Source organism: Coenobita brevimanus, chromosome 82, assembly GCF_032717465.1.
Source record: "Coenobita brevimanus isolate Jiangsu-jjx chromosome 82, ASM3271746v2, whole genome shotgun sequence".
NCBI classification, from domain to species: domain Eukaryota; kingdom Metazoa; phylum Arthropoda; class Malacostraca; order Decapoda; family Coenobitidae; genus Coenobita; species Coenobita brevimanus.
The window spans coordinates 3,343,724-3,358,460 of NC_137035.1; the positions used below are offsets into that span (position 1 = coordinate 3,343,724).

The 14,737-nt window shown below is 39.9% G+C and overlaps 1 protein-coding gene and 1 long non-coding RNA gene across 3 annotated transcripts in view; both read right to left on the reverse strand.

The window, feature by feature from the left end:
• Nucleotides 1–620: 620 nt before the first annotated feature.
• LOC145409691 (uncharacterized) lies at nucleotides 621–2,433 on the reverse strand. Its single transcript, XR_013899150.1, has 2 exons — nucleotides 1,801–2,433; nucleotides 621–1,765 (listed from the first exon to the last, which is right to left on the reverse strand). It is a non-coding gene; the product is annotated as an uncharacterized LOC145409691 (long non-coding RNA).
• A 12-nt stretch (nucleotides 2,434–2,445) lies between these two features.
• The window catches only part of Hph (HIF prolyl hydroxylase), a 36,613-nt gene continuing 24,321 nt past the window's right edge, over nucleotides 2,446–14,737 (reverse strand). The window contains exons 3-6 of one of the 2 annotated variants that reach the window (XM_080280045.1): nucleotides 10,528–10,796; nucleotides 9,740–9,859; nucleotides 5,178–5,314; nucleotides 2,446–4,850 (exon numbers count right to left, since the gene is read on the reverse strand). In XM_080280045.1, coding sequence (XP_080136171.1) covers nucleotides 4,748–4,850; nucleotides 5,178–5,314; nucleotides 9,740–9,859; nucleotides 10,528–10,796 — 629 coding nt within the window. In that variant the 3' untranslated portion in view covers nucleotides 2,446–4,747. The remainder of the gene's footprint in view (nucleotides 4,851–5,177; nucleotides 5,315–9,739; nucleotides 9,860–10,527; nucleotides 10,797–14,737) is intronic. The other variant, XM_080280044.1, reaches the window with a different exon arrangement.

Sequence of the window (14,737 nt, forward strand, 5' to 3'; positions counted from 1 at the left end):
ATTCAAGGTCACATAACTGGTAGGAATTCATCTAAACATTATCATCTCCATTATACTTAGAGCCACTCCTTACAGTACACTTATCAACATTACTCTAAACATCATGCTACTCATGGACCTTCACAAATTTCTGAACAAGACTGCAGATATCCTGTTTATCTATAGTATTAGTAAGCAGCAAAGCATTATTTGCATAGCTTTGCCCTTTACTAGGGGGCAGGGTGGCTCAGCGGTAGAGTGCTTGACTCGAGACCAAAGGGTCGAGGGTTTGTGCCCTGCTCAGGTAGCTGTCTTGCTGGGAGAGTTAGTGCCCTTCTGTCACCTAGCAGGGCTATAATGATCCATCAATCTCTAGCTCAGGGAATTCATTCCCTTTGCCCTTTACTATGTGTCAAAAGGTCCACTTCACTGCCTAACTGTGAGGTGGAGCCAGACTGTAAAGGGTTGATTTTGTGACACACTTCACTGGGAATGCTGTTTGATAATTCTCATACTTTTGCTCCTTCTGTTTCTAGGTCCTGCATCACCTTTACTTCTAGATCAGATTTAGGGTTAGGATAATTTATGCTGTAAAGTATACTTGGTGTTAACTCAGGGGCAAAGAGAAATAAAAATTCAAGTTGATTTCATCTTTATATATATATATAGATATGGCTTTAGTCTTTGATCCACCTTCAAAGAGTCCATTTCACAGAGTCCTTATGGCATACAGAAGACCTGTAAAAGACTGGGTTATGTATCAGACTTTCTCGCTATGCAATTTATCAGAAACTGACTGGAACATTGGAAACAACTTCCTTCAGTGTTTTATATACAATCATTTTTGTGAGTAATGAAAGCTGGAAGCATCAAATTTAATCTGAAAAATTTTACTGTGAGGCTACGAACATGAAAGTAACTGAAGTTCCAGTGTGCGAGTCTTGTCGGTGATGCATAACAGTTTACACCTCTACACACAATAGCACCAAGTAAAGGTAACAATATCTTCCAGGTCAGAGGTACTATAATATTTGAATGTACAATGGGGTGCTGTAACTGTACACTAAATACAAGATTTGTCAAACTGATTCTGGCACCAGTTAAAAATATACAAGTGTCTGAATAGTATCATCAATGACAGAAACTATGAAAATGAGAATCAATGTTTCATTTTCAAAACAAATCAAGAGCCCAATACACACTAAATAATTCACTGAAATCGTACATGATATATCAATGAAAAAGTTGCCTTCTTTTCTCAAACTACCATTGTTACACACTGCAAAAAGCATGGTAGAATACAAAGTGCAAAGAGTTAACAGTATTTACCTGCACACCAAAACATTTTCATTCACACAAATATTACTACAGTAGTGTGTAACATGCACAGCCAGTAAACAACAGAACCTGTTGTATTTTCAGTAGTCTAAATGTAATTATTCAGTGTTTCCACTGCTAGAGAGTGAGCCCGGCACTCAGCACATGTGCACATATGTCTGAAATGTTCAAACGAGACTTGGGTGCAAATTTATGGCTTTCATACTGTATACTTTTAATTCCAGCTTTTAATAATTATCTTTGGTAGTTTTGAACCTTATAATACTGATTTTATCACAGTGTTCACAGACACTTCACAACCACTACTAATGGATATTCAGTTTTTAAGTAATATATATTTATCACAATACTGCATTAGCAGTAATTGCCTAAGTACATATCAACACAAGCTACTTAACTTGCATGTATGAGGTATTAGTGTTCATTAAGGTGATGGTAAGAGCAGTACCTGTGTTCATTAAAGTGATTGTAAGAGCAGTATACCTGTGTTCATTATCACGATGGTATGAGCAGTACCTGCGTCCTTGGAAAAAGTGGAATGTTGGAGTTGATGTTTACAGCAATCTAGCATCTGTCTGTACCTACTGTGCCATATACTACTGTTTCGTTATATGAAATGGATGGATCTTAACATTGTTTCTGAGAGCTTCCCAGTAGTTTGTTACTGTACTGTACTAAGTTGCAGGTGAAAGGGGCAATAGCTGTGGTGAAAGCTGTGACTATTTAAAAAAGGAGAGTACCTCTAGATCTTGGATCAAATGGGAAATAGTTTGAGAATTTCAGTTATGGTCACACCTTCAAACTCAAGCCTGGAACTTTGTTCCCCCCTTGATAATAAGAGATGAAATGGTGTCAGAGGTATACAGCATAGCAGAAAGTTGCCAGAAATGAGCACAGACAGTAACTGAAGTAAAACTCAGACAAACTCAGCCACTACTTGAAGTGTCACAAGACACACACACACACACACACACACAGTGTCGTGCTACTTTCATTTTGTTAATGTCTAGAAGTACAAGTAATGAAACTGTTATCCTTGTGTAAGGTATGAACTAATAACCATTACTTTCTTAATTATATAATTGTTTCTGTTCAACACTAAATGATTGTTTTTTTTACAAGCCTTGTGTAAGGTATGAACTAATAACCATTACTTTCTTAATTATATAATTGTTTCTGTTCAACACTAAATGATTGTTTTTTTTACAAGTGGCTTCATGCAATGAAGTTCAGAGACCCATTCAGAAGCTAATAACAAAAACTGTGGAAAAAAAAAAAAAAAGTTCTACATGCAGAAGATATCAGAGCCTGTTTTGCCTGCATTTTACTTCAGTTACTTTAACTTCACCATTGTTAGTACACTTCACACTTCTGACTGAAGCTTGTAATGACTGCACAAAAAATGAATATACTTTTTAATACACTATACTGTATGATATACAGTGCTTTACATATAAATTTACTTCATGCACTCTGTTAAATTAAAATTTCTGACAAAATGCACACATGCTGAGACTATTTTACCATTTACCTTGAATAGTACAAGACACTTTTATTAGAACATGAGGGGAAAAAAAAAATCAAGGTCAAATTCATATCTATATCCAGTCTATACCGTTTCCTCAAATCAACAGTTGAATAAATATGCTGATCTGCCAACTACATTGAGCATCTTTTAATAGCTACTGTCTAGCTGACAAAGTGCTGAATAGAATACAAAATATCACAATTGGTTCTACTGTATTAGCCTTGTTTAGGTCAGACACTTAAGAAAATTTTGCAACTGACATCATACTCGACTTCCTTCATTTTTTCTTTTAAAGGAAGCGCTGTCCGCTCTTTCTTGTACTCTACATCCAAAAATTCATGATCATCAATGTTTACTGTATATAAATATCTATATATACATCATCCATTCACTCTAGCATTATTATGGCACACAGTCACCAATATCAATATTCATTTTAAAAAATAATGATTGAAAAGCATGGGTCACCGGTTTTTAAGTAGTAACACTGAACAGTATTCCCAACCAACATGTTCAAAGAAATCATTGCACCATCAAAACTTTACCTCAGTGAGCCTAGGAATGTCTTTTTCCACTTCCTGCCATCTCATAATGATTATATTCAGCTTTGGATGGTGGGACAGAGTAACATGGAGGCAATCTGTCTCTGGCTACCCTTTACAAGACTGAGGCGTCTAGCTATAGATAGATAGGATGAAGTGATATACAGTATGAGGGAGGGTGGTGTGAACTGGAGGAAGGGCAGCCAAATGGCAGACATGGAGGCAATTTGTTTGTGACCACCCCTTACAGAATCAAAGCATCAGGCAATAGATAGGATACATTTTTTGAACTAGAGGGGTTAGGTACTGAATTAACAAATCCCTTCAGTACCAGACGCCTTTCCTTGGCTGAATAAAATCATCTGGTAATGGAAAGATTGGCCTAAAGAATAACATTACCCAGATTCATTGGGTCAACTGCTAAAAACCCATTGACAACTGCAGCTCATTTTCCCATAAAGATGTTAAAAGAAGTAATGCAGGTATCTGGCACACCATAATTTTTAAATGTGTAAATGAGAAACTATATTATATACATTAACAAATATTTAAACTTCCTTTGTTTCTTAAAAAAAAAAAAAAAAAAATCAGCATAAATGAGAGAACAGGATATTTCACTAGATTTCTCTCCTATACAGTATGTTCTTCAAAGATGTATCACAAGAGACTGGACAGCTAAAGGGCATGAACACACTTGCCTAAAACATATGACTGACAAGAGATAATGAGACTTGGTTTACTTAAGATTCAGACTTTGTTACAGCAGCAACACTAATCCTTAGCTTCATTTCCTCCTGTTGATCACATGTTTCAAGTAAGCAATACCAGTGCCGTGACATATGCAGCATTAAACAGTCTATACATGAGGATTCTCTTAAATATGTTTCCTAAGGAGGACAAGGGGTAGAATGAAGGGGTTATCTGTGGGCAATGCTTGGGAATTGGCAGTCTCTTTTGTAGATCGAGTCACATGGGCGGGCAAGTAATCCTTCAACTCGGATGGCAGACGTTCTTTAAGCAGGATGTGTCACACAGGCAGGTAAACATGTGGGCAGGCAGTCAGCAGGGGTAGTAAATGAGGTGTGTTTAAGATGTATTACATATAAGGGCATATGTGGAGGTAAAGAACTTATACAGGCAAGTGTGCTGCTCATTATGAATGTGTGTTGCGTGTGTTTGTCTGCTGGTGTGTGTATGTGTTTGTGTATGTCTGAGCTGGTAGGTGTACAGTATGTGTATATGTCAGTGTTCTGTGGCTGGGTGGTGAGCCATCATGTGAGAACAGGTGTTCACATTAAAGCCAAGCATCAAGTAGTGGTAGGAAATGTAGAGTGTATATATGGTATGTATGCCTGAGCAGTCATGTGTGGGTGGGTGATGTGGTGTGGTGGCGGTGCATCTCACGGGCAAGGAACTCTTCTCGTTCCCTCTGGTCCAGGTACCACACAGTGATGGCATATCTGCTGATTCAGCAAGGGAAATAAATTAGCTGTAAGTGCCTATATGATGGCTGAGTAGGCAAGTCAACATAAGATCCTATATGACAGCTGAGTAGGCTTAGCACTGTAACTTAATCAGTGACAGTTTGCTGATGCAGATGACTAATAAGACGGCATACAGAGACAATGTGGATACTTCAGTACGATCAGCTATGACTGAATCTTCACGTAATGACTGAACTGAAAACTAACCCTTTCCCTGCTATGGACACACTTCGATATATTATTCAGGTATATTAAGGATGATTTTGTTGGTCAAAGATAATTCACAGTAGTTAACCATGAACAAACCTGGTAATTTTGGCGGGTAGAACTTCATGTGGGTTCCGTCTGTCAGACCAAAAGAACAACATGCGGTCAAACAGTGGCTCTATGGCAGCTATCTGGTCACTGCAACCTTCTGGGTAGATTCGCAACACACCGCCATCCTGTTGGTGTACAATTGCTCATGAAGAGTATAATATATACACAGTGCCAAGTGTTACATGTAAACATTTACAGTGTCAAATAAATATACAGTGCCAACTGATACACTATAGGTACAGTCAAAAGAGAGTAGGGAGAGACTGAGAATGAGGTGGAGAGATACATATAGGAGTGTGGTGTGAATCGAAGCGAGGGCAGCCTGAGGAGAAGGTGACACAAAGGTGATTTGCTTGTGACACAAATACAGACAGAACACTGAATATTGCAGAATGGACAAGGCACCAACTGCTAAGTGTTGACCCAAGTGTCCATCTTGACTAGGAATGAAGCTGCCATTATGTAAATGAAGTCAAAACCTGTTGCTGGTGTAGGAGGTCTCCACCCTACTACCCTTGCACAGATCACCAATGTAACCTCTGCCCCACGATGATTTGGTTTTTTATCAATACTTTTCCTGTACTGTATTTTACATTTTAAATAATCCGTTTTTTTTTTTTTTTTTTTTTTTTTTTTTTTTTTTTCCAGTAACCCCTACCCAATTTTTTACAAACATCAAATTTTATTCAGCTCAAAAGAAACATTTTGAACTTGTGGTGAAATACAGCCTTCATTTACCTCTTCAATATGTAAATGACCTTCTGCTATGATGATGATGATGATGATGTGTATAACCACATTTTACTCATCTCAGTGGGGCATTTTGCACTGAAGGGGATGGATTAAGTACAGGATGATGATAGCTATACAGGTAGTTTCTCTGAGACACCTAATGGGAAACTCATCGACTGGAATTTCCACTATCATCATACCAATCTCATCAGTAAATGCCTCAAAATCTCATATTCAGGGTGGATTCTTACTTTTATGGCCGACTGATTAAAGCAACTAAATATGCCGATGTATTTTTATAAATTATTTGACGATGGCTTCCACGATTAGCAACTGTGGGTCATGTGTCCCATCTTGCAACCTATAACACCTGGCATTATGTAAATTGTTATTTTTCGCCAGACTAACCTTTTTTTATTTTTTCCAGGCAACTTTGTCTCCTTTAAAATATTTTCCTTTTATCACAACCGTAACCCTAAGGTAACCCATTTTCCTATTAATTCTAACGGGTAGGTATAAAATGGTAAAAACAATTTTCCTTTTTATTACCATTACCATCCAAAGTTAACCAATTTTCCTATTTCATAAACCTCACCCAAAGTTAACTCATTCTCCTATTGCAATCGGTTATGTATGAAAACGTTAAGTAGGAAAAACCATCGTCATGGGGAAAATCGCCCAATATTCTCAACCGAAGCTACCGAACGTTACATACAGCTTCATTATTTTGTTAGTATTATTTGTGACTACCTCCTGTTTTCGATTCTGAATATGCTACACTGCATTACTTAAACTACGCAGATATTAATTCGTCGCCAAACCCCTTCATCTTTTGCATGCTTCAATTCCATCATTTCTCAATCAACCTACCTGCCAGTTAGCTAGAGATGAACAATGATAATGTAAATTATTTCACACACTGCCTATTGGTCTAACTGGCGAATGTGAAGTTCGCTCGTTGATTGTGAAACTGGCACATTATGCCTTTCCACCACAATATATCTCCAACACTCCTTCCCTCCACTTTGTCATTCTCTATTAACTCAATGACCCTCCCCCTTTTCACCCCTGCCATTCGCTCTTGTCCCCTTTCACCCTCGCCTCACTGGATCACCCCGCCAAGCCCCTTCCTCTGCTAGCGAACTCATCCAATGTGACCCCTCACACTCACCTTCCGATGTCGATGTAAAATAATTTGATGCCAATTACTTGTTTGCCTTCTTTAATTGTGCACACGATCAAAAAAGTTGACGAAGGATATTGGGGATTAAGAATGGCCTGCAAATTTATGACAACCTCATTTCCCTTGCATTCACCAAACTTCATCGATGTCAGAGATAATCGGCAAAAAGTCCAAGGGTCGCACAAGAAATTTTTCATAATGAAAACCTCGTAAGAAGTATCTCACTTATTTACATCCTCAAATATATAAAATAAAAGCAGAAGCTTAGACTGGCGTACGTGACATCAGGCAGGGCCCCGCAAGGAGCATAAGCACGGCCAAGAGTGCGAGCACAAGCACAGGTAGTGGGATACTGGGACCGCGGAATTCAACACAACCTTCGTCGCTCGTTCCGTTTTAAACATTTTACTTTACTTGTCCCTTCTGCTGATTACTAGTTATTTATATGTAACTTTCATCAGCTTTCAAAATACCTACCGGGCAATCCACTAGACACCTTCAATTTCCTTCGTTGTTGGAGGAATGGAACATTTTAACTTTTCTGATTACACATTACTTACCAGTATATGTAACTTGAATCAGCTTTCAAACACCAACAGGGGAATCCAATCAACATCTTCAATTTACTTCATTCTTGGAGGAAACTGTGGTTTATTAATTTTTAAAAACAATAAACTGCAGGTGGTGGAAAAGTGAAGGGGGAATGAAGCAACCTGAATGTGTTGCAAGACCTAATTTTGCCATTTAACCATTTGATTCCAGATTCCTCTCGAGACTGCTAGCGACGGCCTTTCACAATAATCGTGGCTTATTTGATCGTATGTGCAGTTCGTGAGGCTTCAGTTATATATGTCGATATAACTATATTCTTTTTACCCTAACGGATTAAAATTACCACATCTCTAACTGAAATGCTGAGCTATGACTAGAGATTAACAATAAAATAATCTGGGCACGAAGAAGTGCTACAGAAGGGATACAAAACCATAGTATTGCCGTATTGTCACTGAGCAACGTGAAGCAGCAGAAGGAAAAACTGGGCCAAGTTAAACCGGTACGGCATCATATTCTAATCTACAGCTGCAACTCGGTATTCAAGATGGAGAGGGAAGTTTTAGGCCAAATTAATGTGAAAAGAGTATTGTACAACTGACTTCAAATATACCCGCACCTCAATAGCAACATAATGATTGCCTTTGTACTGTTCCCATCACGAGACTATGATACTGTCAGTGTGTACAATCAAATCACATATCACCAAGATTAGATAGTGCAATATGGGACTAACAACGCGTCCACTGATGGCACACTGCATAAAGCACCAGAAGTTGAACAGAAACAACAATTTAACAGGACATAGAAGGTAGTTAAAAAGGACTGGAAAAAAATTACTCAATGGTTATATACGAAAGATGCTTACGATAAAAGCACGCGCAAAATATGAGTGTGGGGGGGTGGAGGATTTGACGAACTGGCAGAAGGAAATTTTCAGTATATAGCTGGTTCAAGAGAGATTCAATCGGAAATTAGACAAAATTTAAATGGCTCGGTAAGAATTAAAATGACATAATCGTACTGGAACGATTAATCATCATCATCATCACCGTCGTCATCGTCACCACCATCATCATCTTCCAAGAGAACTGTGAAGCGACCCCCGATATATGCGTCAAATGTGTGATGCCGATTTAGAAACTCGACTGTCACCAAACTGGGCCGCGGTGCATGCTAGGCAGCTACAGTAGCCTGCGAGAGTAAACTGCAGAACCTGATTCTCGTCGGCTTCCATGCACCTTTCTCCGCGACTTATTTTTATTACGTATTACTTTATTTATTTTTGTTTCGATGAAACTTGGCTATGTCTCCTTGGTTAGGCGTTTCCCCTTCAATCTACACTGGCCATCAACTGACCAGAAAGTTGAGGAGCATTGTAATATTGAAAGCGCAGGCACTATTTTCTCTTGCATCTTATGTCTGTAATATCAATCTTCCTTACTGATTTATTATGCCTGTCATACATTAAAACTATAATTATCTTGTTAGGTGAATGTGTGGCTACGTGGGGAACCCTAACACACTTCATACTATGGTGGGAAGGGAGGTCTAGATGATTATGATGTCTCATGTTTGTTAATGTCGACTTCAACCGCATAAAGTTGGAGAATAACAATGCGCCGTATGCAGAAACGAAGCGGTAAGGAAGAGCCTACTGCTTAGCGATTTATTTTCAACATCGCATATTAACCTTTTGTACGTCTCATGCATCTCTTAAGGACTTCGACTTCGTCAAACACACGAGATTAATAATGCGCCATATGCAGAGATAAATTATACTCTTTTTACTCCAGGTCAGCCTAAAACTGCCATCTCTCCACCCTGAATGCTGAGTTGTAACACGAGATTAACACTAGATTACGATACCAGTCTGAATTAAGAAGCACTACGGAAAGGTACTAGGCATGAAGAAGCACTATGGAAAGGTGCTACGCTTTAAGAGGCGCTATGGAAAGGATGTTGCTCTGTGGCATTGTATTTTTCTGCCACTGAACGTACACAAAACTACAGTATGGAAGAGAGGCTAAAAAGAATCCAAATTTGACGAGAATATAGGCCTTCTCGAAGACTTGACTCTCACCTCGGAAGTCCATCCGCGGTTGAGATAGTAAATGGCGGTGATGCAGCGACCGTCACCGTTGGGGTTATCCACATGCTTCACGTAGTGTGTATCTCGACCAGGATAACATGCAACCATCGCCTGTGGGTGGAAAAAATTCATTACCCTCCAGATGCAACGCAACTTTGTCTAATTTATGTAGTCATTTCCGTATTTATGTACACACACACACACCAGTATATCACTTTTGAGAACCGTATTCATATTATCAATCACACCACAACTGACAACGTATACATATATACATAAGAACAATGGTCATTTATTATTGTCAAGGGCAGACATGTCAAAGTATAAGCTGAAACTGCGTCGAGCCATTTTATTTATTTATTTATTTTTTTTTTACGAAATCTTAGTGTTAATTACTCTTACCGTGAATAGTTTTTGTATGCAAGTACTCCACTGTTAGTTGCGTAAATCGTCCATACTGTAAACTGAGTTATGATCTATTTCACTACTCAAGTTACAGGCACGAGTCGGCTTAATTTACTGCCGCTCCCAACACAGGGTAAACGCTAGGATGATGAATGATGTTAAATTTTGAAAGCCGATAATGAAAAAAAAAAAAAAAAAAAATCCTCAAAAGCACAATTTCTTCCCTCGTGAGGGAAACCGTTCACCCACTCCTCTACAGATCTTCAGGTAAAACGCAGTCCCTTGCATGCGTCCTACCGTCAGGCAAAAGTTGTTTTCCGTGATTCTCTCTCTCTCTCTCTCTCTCTCTCTCTCTCTCTTACCGCCCTACTTACTCTAGTTCTCCAGGTAATATTGTAGTTAGCAAGTTTCCCCGCGTCCTGGTGTTTGTTTGCCTTTGCCACAAGTGAATCCACCACGGTCACCAGCTGGCCTATGTTAGAGCAGTACGGTTCACCTCCAGTCACCCAGGCGATCTTGTCCCCCCTTATCATGCCCCTAGCCTGGTCTTGCACTTGCCTAGACACCACCTGCCCCGCCTGGAACACCCCCCGAGAATGTAGCGCTGTCACTTCGTTCAGGATCTGTTCGGCTCGCTCGGTTCCTGCAAAAAGTAAAGAGAACCATTTATTAGTGGTCGTTGCACATTTATATAGTCTGGGGCTTCAGTTTTTCTTGCTTTCTCCGGTCCATGTTTTATCTTTGGAGATATTTTTCGAACTGAGGGCGTAGGTATACCCCCCCCCTCTCTCTCCCTCTCTCTCTCTGTTTTATCCAGGCGATATATTCAGAGAATTGAATAATAGCTGTCTTGCCTTGAAAGTTCTTACTGTTACCATTAACCGTCTCATTGTACGAATAACTCAAGTATTACGGAATAATTCTGGCCATGTGGAGAGGATGGAGAATGAGACATTGACTAGAAGAGTGTATGAGTGAGGTGGAAGAAGAGATCCAGGATGAGATGGAGGGATATAGTGATGAGTGAGAGGGGGCTGTACTGTAAGTTGGAGGAAGGACAGCCAAATGGAAGACGACGGAAACGTGGAGGCGAATTGTTTGTGGGCACCCCTTACAGGATTCAGGCGTCTGACATACGGTTTAGACAGATGGATAGATAAACAGAATGAGTTACTTTTAACCCTCTCCTGGTAGGGGTAACTCCAGTACGGCATTCTACAGTTATTTCAGTTAAAGCAGCATGATTTTTATTACTGACAGTCGCTGGAGCCTAAGCCTGTTCGGTGCACGTAGGGAGACCTAGTGATACACGAACGAACAATGTTTACAGGACGAATACGGCGTGGAGGCGGATGTGATCAGAAATATGAAGACAAATACTTTGTGGTGGTCTGTCCATACTGAGCTAATGAAAGTGAAAGTGTGACCAGGAAGCTGTATATGAGCAGGATTGATAAGAGGTGGTAACAGCGATGAGCAAACGTTCGTCGACTCCTCTGCTGGCTGCGGCAGTAGTTCGTGTTGCTTGAAGTGTGGTGGTTTTGAAGTGACAGCAATATGAAGCACACACCAAAAGAACAACTACTTGAAGGGAAGATACTTGCTTATGTTTACAGAAATGGAAATATGGAATACAGCACACACTGCTAGCGTAGGGTTGTCGGCGAATTTCTGCTCATACCCCTACAGTCAGGGGGAAAAGTTCTAATGCACCTCTTCTACATCTTATTTTCCTCGCGGGCTAACACTCCTAAGCAAAGTAAGGCTTTGTATGTTTCGTCTCCTCTACATCTTCCTTTCTTTTACTGGCTACTATTCCTAAACGTAGTGTCGCCTAACATTTCATCTCTCAATAATAATAATAATCTATCTATCTATTGCCAGACGCCTCAATCCCGTTTGGGGTGGCCACAAACAAATCGCCTCCAAGTCGCCCTGTCCCCCGCCATTTCACTCCCCTGCTCCCAACTCACACCCCCCTCTCTCATATACCTCTCCACCCCATCTCTCCACCTCATCCTCGGCCTCCCCCTCCCTCTTTCCCCCTCCACCTCACTCACATACACTCTCTTCGTCAGTCTTTGACCCTCCATCCTCTCCACATGGCCAAACCACCTCAGTGTGTTCCTCATAACGCTTCCTATCACATCCACATAATAATAATAATAATGAAGAGGTTAGACTAAAAGATGTGGCGTAAAGCTATAGATAAATGGACAGAAATATTAAACATGCACCAACACAGGTTACAGTCAGTGCAAAGGGAGGGAAAATGTACCGGGTAGTCTGTTATATACTCGTATACATGCTGTCAAATCATTCAACAACTGCATTCTTTACCGGCTGAAAACAAAGGATGTGACATTCACCTAGTTTTTAAATTATGTTGAAAGTGTTCCTTATTACCTGTGTAAAACAACAATAAGCTGAAGAACTCGTCAAGTCAGCGAAATTGCATCAGAATTCCTCTTTAACCTTGAGCTGCGTCAATTTTAAAGGAATCGCCAAAGTCACACTCAGCCCTTGATATGACCTTGCAGCACCACTCTCACCGCCTCCATGCAATACCTGGCCGCCTTGTGCTTAATACTCAGGGCTTTTCCACTCAAATTTTTTTTTTATCAAAGTATATTAACAAAAGATATATATACCCATTTTACTCTAACTTGGCCCAAAATTGCCATCTCCCCATCTTCAATGTTCAGCTGTAAGATGAACATTACAATATGATGCTAGTCACACAAAAGTGCTATGGAAAGGATGTAGAACCACAGCATTGTCACCGTCACTGAGCTGCGTGAATTAGCGTTTACCGATCCCTCACAATATTACCTTTTCCTCTAAGCTGTTAAACACTGCATTCAACAGCACATTACACAAATATAGGAATACTGTGCAGTTTCACTATGGTACCAATCAAGGAAAATCAACGTCCTAGTTACAAATGACAAAATGATGCATCGATCTTTCTCAGGCCAATGGCTAAACAAATATCACCCCTTTAGTGCTCTCCAGATCATAATTTTACGCCGTGGAAATCAGCCCGTGTCTCTCGGGAAGCTAATCCAACTAATCTCAGGGCTAACAACTGCCGTACTATCTTATTAGTCAGGGTTAACATAAAGGTGTATGCCTGTAGACCTACCGTACTACCGTGCAGATAATAATAACGTCAATAATTTCTGTTGTAGCCTAATGTTATCATGTAAGCCAGAACCACAGTAAATAGAAATTCCTCCTCAGTGAAGTACCAGGAGGCAGTACAAATTTCCCTGACGAAGTGCACAGACTACATCATATCCAAAAATAGGACAGACGGCATGTGGTTAGGCAGGTATAGCTCAATCGGAGACAAAAATTCCAATAATATTCCACCCATTCAGCTTCTGACCTCCGCTGTATAACATCATAAGGCAAACTTAGAGGCTTGGCATGTTTCTATACCCATAGACGATTTTCTTATGATTCGGTGAAAAGGAAATAACGGACATGCCCATAGTGTAAAGCAGAGTCAGTCAAACAGAAAGCAAACTTGTCACCAGCTCCACAGTCTTCGTGACAGCCATTGCCATTGTTAAGAATGACGTCACAAAACTTTCCCTTTAACATGTTTTAATGTCGAGGTCCTCGACACCGCGCAAGTGTGTATGTTCAGTAGCTCAACACGTGCTACACACACACACACACACACACACACACATAGAGGGGTGGGGGAATTCCACACTGCAACGCTTATTATACTGACGTTTGTCGGGTCTGTCTATCTATCTATCTATTGCCAGACGCCATAATCCCTTAAGGGGTTGCCATTTGACTGAGTTATTTGTTTTCCAGGGAGGGGTCTTATCCTAAAAAAGAAAAAACTGACTACCCATCGCACCGTAAAGCACTAATAAATTCTAATGCTGCAAAAATTCTAATACTAATAAATAATAAATACTAATACTAGTTCTTACCAATCTTATCATACACCTACACTATTTACCATGGAATTTTAATACTAATAAATACTAATTCCTACCTATCATACACCTCACCGTTTACAATAGATACAGTTAAGTTCTGTACGATGCAAAGAACCTTTTGATGGCCATCGAGTTAAGCATAACTATTTTGGGTCTGATACGGAAACTCCAGTGAGTCACAGACCGTGTGTGTGTGTGTGTGTGTGTGTGTGTGTGTATGTGTGTGTGTGTGTGAATGGTTTATTTATGTGTTCTGTTACAAAGCAGGTACTCTGTTCAGCTTAGTGTGAGTTATACTTCCATGCTGGGAATCTCTCTCTCTCTCTCTCTCTCTCTCTCTCTCTCTCTCTCTCTCTCTCTCTCTCTCTCTCTCTCTCGTCAAAAAGAAGTGCTGTAGAAAGTAAGTAGAGCAGCAGCACTGTCGTTTTCTGCCAGAGCTACGTGAAATAAGCTGCAAAAGGATGAAAATCTAGGGCAGATTAGAGTATAAAAAAAAGTATAACAGGGCAGTTATTATCGTACGTGTTATAATTATGTACATCTTTTCTTTGCCCTTGTGTGAGTGTGTGCGTGCAAGTCATGGCTGTTTCCTATTCCATATTATCCTAGTTTAAAGCAG